The sequence below is a fragment of the Saccostrea cucullata genome, unplaced genomic scaffold, assembly GCF_032062105.1.
Source record: "Saccostrea cucullata isolate Sc308-1 unplaced genomic scaffold, CSIRO_AGI_Scuc_v1 ctg17326, whole genome shotgun sequence".
NCBI classification, from domain to species: Eukaryota; Metazoa; Mollusca; class Bivalvia; order Ostreida; family Ostreidae; genus Saccostrea; species Saccostrea cuccullata.
Window position 1 is genome coordinate 4,032 of NW_026930023.1, and position 7,012 is coordinate 11,043.

At 37.8% G+C, this 7,012-nt stretch overlaps 1 protein-coding gene across 1 annotated transcript; it reads left to right on the forward strand.

Moving 5' to 3' along the window:
* The first annotated feature begins 477 nt into the window (after window positions 1-477).
* LOC134282739 (uncharacterized) lies at window positions 478-6,022 on the forward strand. The gene is made up of 3 exons (XM_062765140.1): window positions 478-694; window positions 1,003-1,394; window positions 4,862-6,022. Exons 1-3 carry the CDS (start codon window positions 478-480, stop codon window positions 6,020-6,022), a joined length of 1,770 nt encoding a protein of 589 aa, XP_062621124.1.
* Window positions 6,023-7,012: the final 990 nt, after the last annotated feature.

A 7,012-nucleotide genomic window follows, 5' to 3' on the forward strand; every position in this document is an offset into this window, starting at 1 on the left:
GTAAATTATAGATTACTATAGTTAAATATTTTTTGAACCGTTATGCAAAAATTCCTCTCAAGAACCATAGTACCAGAAAAGATACAACTTTTGTAAAAGCTTTCTGAATATTATTATACATGTATGTAAAAAAAAAAGACAAGTTAGTAAGACTGCAAAATGTGTTTAGTACGAACATGAATATACAGTTTTATTGACATACGGAAGAATTTTGATATACACGATGAAGTTTTGAAATAGTCGAGGCTCTCGCGACATTCCACCCACTTCATCTCTATATCGTCTATGAAACGCAACCAGCTATGGGGCCTAAATGGTGCTTGAAGTAACAAGTTGCGCTCCAATTTACAGACCTACTTAGAGTGTGACATTATTCCGAAAGGCTTTCATATAAATGTTACACCTAACATAGGGCCAATCTCCAAACGCTTTCAGGAACGCTGGGACGTTATTACAAGGAGATGTTCTAAACAATTGATGTCACTCTGTCTTTCTTGGGATATCCACAAGTTAGGACAATTGAAGAGTGAGATCAAGTCCTTAGAATCATCCCTCAACGATATCATGTCCCAGGCCGATCTTGATGAAGCCCATAATATTATAGACACCTATAATATGGCCCTGACAAATAAAGTCAACAAGACTCAAAAAAGAAATTTCTCCGCGACAGTGTTCCACAGTCTAGGAACAACTGGTCAGAGGTCAGAGTTAACAAAACACGCAAACCCCGCTCGAGACGCTTCAAACGCATTAAGGCAATCGTGAGGGACGACCCATACAAACTCCTGACGTCTGCCCAGTGCTCAATACATCTAGTGCTCCTCTCTCCGAATCGGAGACCTCACTTCTTTCCAAGGGGCTAAATTTCTGCCCCACGCCACATGAGGTCGACGAAAAACAAGTCAGGAAGAGGACACCCGAGCATTCTTCCGGAGACTACGTTTGAAGGAGCACTTCTCTAGAAAGACTCCGAAGTAAATTCATACGACTCTTCCAAGCCAGATTTACACGATCTAGAGGAACACAAACTCTATAAGCCCAAGAGTGACTGGGAACCTGCACCGGGCAAGTGCGGCGCGCTTGAGTCGTATATTGACGCCGTTGAGTCAGACATAGAGAAGCTCCTTTCAATGCCAGACAAGACTCCCGACAATTTGAGTAAGGAAGAGAGATCTGCCTTACAATCATTAAAGAATCGGGATGACATTGTAATCAAGAAAGCAGACAAAGGCTCTACAGTTGTAGTAATGGATAAAGAGACTTACATGGCGGAAGCCCAAAGACAACTCTCTCAGACGAACGTTTCTATAAGAAACTGGACTCTGACCCTACTAAAGAATTCTCCACCGCCATTACCAAAACTCTTGACGATATGTTTGAGAAAAATGAGATTGGTATCAACGTCTATGAGACCTTAAATCCTATTGACTGTAGACCAGGACAATTTTATCTGCTTCCTAAAATACACAAAGAAGGCATGCCAGGTCGCCCCATAGTCAGCGCAATTGGACACCCCACAAAATTTCTGAATTCATTGATTTACATCTCCGTCCACACGTAGAGAATTTGCCATCCTATCTCAAGGACACCACGGACTACATTAACAAGACGCCCTCTACTGGCCTCCCAAATCATACCCTCCTCGTGACTATGGACGTCACATCTTTGTACACCAATATTCCACACGATGAGGGTATCGAAGCCTGTAGAGAAGTCTGGGATAGTAGGTCCATACAAATTCCTTCTACAGAGTCCCTTGCTAAGCTCCTTGAACATGTTCTCAAGTTCAACAACTTCATGTTTAATGGAGAACATTACCTGCAGGTTAATGGCACTGCTATGGGTACGAAAATGGCACCGTCTTATGCTAATGTCTTCATGGGCAGACTGGAACGCAACTTGTTACTTCAAGCACCATTTAGGCCCCATAGCTGGTTGCGTTTCATAGACGATATAGAGATGAAGTGGGTGGAATGTCGCAGAGCCTCGAGGCATTCATTACGTTTGCCAACACCTTTCATCAATCGATCAAATTTACAGTAGACGTATCTAATTCGAAAAACGTATTCCTAGATACTACATCTACCCTGATTGATGGTGAAATCGAATTCAGTCTCCACACCAAACCCACAGACTCCCACCTATATCTTATGCCCTCTAGCTGTCATCCCCCACACACTTTTAAGGGAGTGCCTAAGGGTCTAGCCACCAGAATTCGACGCATCTGTTCGTCCCCTGCCTTATATCAGGAGCAAAGTGGTCTTCTTAAGTCCCACTTATGCAAAAGAGGCTACAATGCCCGCACCGTACAAACAGCTATTGATGAGATGGCGGGACATGACAGGCAAAACCTATTACGCTACAAGGAGAAAGACAATAGCGGCAGGGTCCCTCTGGTAACCACATACCATCCCGTCCTTAAGAACCTTAGCGGTATCCTTCAAAAGAACCTACCAATTCTCCATTCAAACAAACGAATGGCAGAGGTCTTTAAGGAACCCCCATTGGCTGCATACAGACGCCCAAGGAACCTAAAGGACATGGTAGTAAGAACCAGACTGGACAACCCATTACCTAACGGGGGCTTTAAAACTTGCTCTGACAGAAGATGTCTTCTTTGCAAGCACAGCACTGACACAGACAGTTTTAACAGCCCTGTTACAGGCCGCAGCTACAAAATACTAGGGAATTTGTCCTGTCATACTGATAACTGCATTTATCTCATCAGTTGCAAAGTTTGCTCCAAACAGTATATTGGTGAAACAGGAGATCTCCCGCAGGAGAGTCAATAACCACCGTTCGACCATTAGGACCAAAAACTCAATGAACCCGTTGGGGAACATTTCAACCTTGAGGGTCACAAATGGGAGGACATGACAGTAGTGGTGATTGACCATAACCCAAGATGGACAGATGCTCAGAGAAAAAGCAAAGAAAAGTTCTGGATGCACAGATTGAAGTCATTCCGCCCTAATGGTATTAACAAACTGAATGACTTCACCAGAATGAACGTAAACTAGACCCAATTCCTGATGATACTAAACAAGATTATTCTCTCAATTTAGTGTAAACTCTACAGTTAATTTGCGTCACCAACTCTCGAACAACTCTCATAACTATGTATTGCTTACACCTTTGTTAATTATTTTTTCCCGGTAATAAGTCCTTAAATATTTCAAAATTTATAATTGATCATAATTCATATGTTTAAATATCCCTGCTATATTATTTTTCTTCGATTATTCTTTATTAAGTAAAGTTACGCCATTTTGAGAGAATGAAACAATGTACGATTTACTGATTGTCGTAATTAATTAGCATAATTAAGTCGTTCAATTATGTAAATCGCACTCCGCCCGAGTATACCCGATAGACCGGACGCATTTAATAGCGGTCCGGATTTCTTTCTTTATTAGTGTTTTCAAAAATTTCCAATTCATCATGTAATTAAGTATGTAAATATCTAGTGTTTAGTAGTTTAGTAGTAGTGCTAGTTGTTTTTGTTTCTCTTTTTCCTTTGTTCTTATGACTTTTTAACTTTTTTCTTTGTCCTGAGGAAGGGACAGGGCGTCCCGAAAATTTGACAATTTCTATTGTTCGTGTCGTTGGTCATTTTTAGTGCTTTATATATATATATATATATATATATATATATATATATATATATATATATATATATATATATATATATATATATATACCTGCATATCATGTTTATATTAAGTAAAGAATGATCATTAGATCAGATTTTTTGTGACATGCTAAGATAATTTTCCTTTCGTTTAGATTTTAAGATACTGCACATTATCAAATATTCGCGACATCTTATTTTAGCGAGATAAGTATTTGAGATCGAAACATAATTTTCAAGAATGATGTATTTGCTTCTTATTCTATGCCAATTAAAATATAAAAATGAAAATGAAATTTTAGCAAGGAGACAGTCTCGATTTATTGCCTGAAAATAAAGTTCTCGTGAATAAAAAGTGATTAAGACAGTTTATCATTTATTGTATCATCAACTTATTGCCCATTTTAGAACTTTTGCTTCTACCATTGAGTAGGCTATCGGCTTAATCTAAAGTGATAGAGTTTTATTCTCTTTTGAGTAAAACCACAACAACAAAACAGAAGAATCCAATATCTGAATACAAGTGGACAAAGATTAGAAATCAATAATCTGATTTTCCTGATCAGAAGGACGAGGTTCTGATTTATGTTAAAGGCCTAGCAAGCACTCAGGGTCTTATAGGATGTAATGCAAGAAAGACAACTCTTATTTACGTCTTGTGTCACTAGAGTGGGAACTGGCATCACACGCTTACAACAATATTCTGTCAGTCACAGTCTCGACCTAAAAGAGAAATATGTTAAAGAAGTCTATGAAAAGAGATAGAACGTGACTTTCACAGGAAATTTTCTCCGTTACAACGGAAAAAAAACTTATATTTAATTCTTATATTATATACTATATTTATAACTTTCAGTTTGAAAGATTACCGTTTGTCATAAACTGATAACAAAAAGGCCTACTTTTGATTTTTCTGATTGCCACTTGATTGCCACATTCTGAGTTAAAATACGCAAATCAAGAAATCAATTCACTCCACGGATATAGAGGTGCGGTTTTCCTATAAAATACACTTAACTTCTATTAAAATATTCTAAATGAACAAAGAATTATGTCTTAACAAATCTCATTATCGATTTCTAAGCCATATATACTATGGACCCCTGCCACAGTGCCCAGGATTTGATCAGATGTGACATGTGTGAGACAGCTATAGTACAGACGTACTGTGATTTCTGTCATGTCAACCTGTAAACCCTGTATTGGAGAACATATTACTGATGACTACAGTATAGCAGACATCAAATTGTCCCATTCCAACAAAGAAAATCAACCTTGATTTATCCAAAGTGTGCAAAACATCCGACCAAAGCCTGTGAATTACAAAGCAAGGAATGTGACATTCCTATTTGTGCCTTATGCTCAGCATCAAAACAGCATGAAGGACATAAATTTTTAGTCCTTGAAGAAGTTTACAACTCAAAGAAAAATGAAATTGCAAAAGATACCGAGGAATTACAGGACATTATCTCCCCTACATATGAAGAAATCACAAATGATCTAGAAACACAGATAGCTAACTTGGATGGAGAATATGAGAAACTAACAACAGCAGTGACAGAACATGGAAAACAATGGCACAAAGAAATTGACAATGTCATAAATGCTATGAAACAAGAAATTGAAGATTTTAAAACAAAACACCCTGACATATTGAAGAAACATGCAGAAGAAATCAAACAATTACAATCTCTTCTTAAAGAAACTCTAGTCAACTTGAAGAAAATTGAAGAATCCAATGAAGTGTCTATGAGCATAAAATACAGCTCCAGAAACAAAGAATTCAGTAAGCTTCCTCCTAAAATTCAAGTATCACTGCCCATGTTTAATCCACAACCAGTAGATAGAGAACAGCTTTATAAATTAGTTGGAATTCTTTCACCTTTATCTACTACAAAAGATGAGCACGGCTACAAACTGCATACACCAGGGACATCAACCAGAAAGCTGCTGGAAGAATCAGAACTTATCACTTCTATAGATACTGGTTATAAAAAAATCTTTAGTGTTGTCTGTCTCAGTGAAGAAGAAATCTGGGCAAGTGGATTTAAAGTCAGTGATATGAAATGTTATTACATACAAGGTTTACTTATCAAAACAATCAAAACAAAAACAGGGGAATGGCCACGTGGCATAGCAGTAACAAGTGACGGGAGTCTAGTGTACTCTAATGGGAGAACAAAGACTGTTAATAAAGTGAAGAATGGACAGACAGAGGAGATGATCAGACTTCAGGGCTGGAAACCTCTCAATCTCTGTGTGACCTCCTCTGGTGATCTCCTGGTTACCATGTACAGTGATGATCAAACACAATCTAAAGGCTCCACAGAGAAACAAACAATCCGGGTTGATGAGGAGGGTAAACCTCTCTACTCAGGAAATCATTCCTGAGAGGTACCGGGATCGATATCCGGATTCTCCACCACTTATCATAACCAGGTCAACCTCATCCTGGACTCCGGCCTATATGAAGCTTTTTTGCTAAACCTCAACCATCAAAGTTTGAGGAGGCAGAGTCCCGAATGACGTTGGGCCGATTATAAGTTTGTTTATTTACACCCGGGATCTTGGCTATTTCTGTGAGAGGAGACGCCAAGTGAAATCATTCAAATAATCCTTGAGCTGGGTCGGACCGACTCAATTCAGTTTTTTTTTCTGTATTTTATTTTATCTTTAATATCCCGTTCCTTTTGACCAGAGAACCTTTCTGGACCAGAGCGGCTCACAGGCTCTAATTCTCAACCTGTATAAAATGAAACAGAGACAGACACAATCCAGCTCTTGTCTTTTATTAAATAAAAAATCAGATTACATGAAATAAATAATTTTATACACAATACTAAACCTTATAATAAAGATTACTGTGTTACAAAAAAAACCATTTAAATATGTAAATAAACTAAAGTAGATAAACTAAACCATCTGAAAACTTAATAATTTTACAGAAACGCACAAGTCTACAAAATAATCTTACCAGTGTATAAAATGAAACAGAGACAGACACAATCCAGCTCTTGTCTGGCGTATGTCCGTCATCCGCTCATTTTATACCAGATTAACCGTCCAGGTTTCAAAGCTCAATTCCCAGTAGTCAGCGTCTTTAATTAATCCTAACCAAATCCATCTTTTCACCAACAAATATATAACTACCTTCCCAATGATTTATTCCTTGGAATTATATGAGTAAAAAGTTAAACTTATAGTGGTCAGCATTTTTAATTACTTTTAACCAAATACATCTTCATAACCAAGAAAGAAACAGTTGCATTCCCATGATATATTTCGTGGGACCGTCCGTGATAAAAGTTTAATTTCTATTGGTAAGCATCTTTGATTACTTCCAACCACATACATATGCATCTTTAGATACACAAGTAAATT

Excerpts from the sequence above, each read along its gene's own strand:
- LOC134282739 (XM_062765140.1), top strand. The coding sequence starts at position 478 with ATGTCACTCTGTCTTTCTTGGGATATCCACAAGTTAGGACAATTGAAG. Across the intron at positions 695-1,002 it reads CCACAGTCTAGGAACAACTG|ATTTACACGATCTAGAGGAA; the intron begins GTCAGAGGTCAG and ends CTTCCAAGCCAG. Across the intron at positions 1,395-4,861 it reads GTTTGAGAAAAATGAGATTG|TATAGCAGACATCAAATTGT; the intron begins GTATCAACGTCT and ends TGATGACTACAG.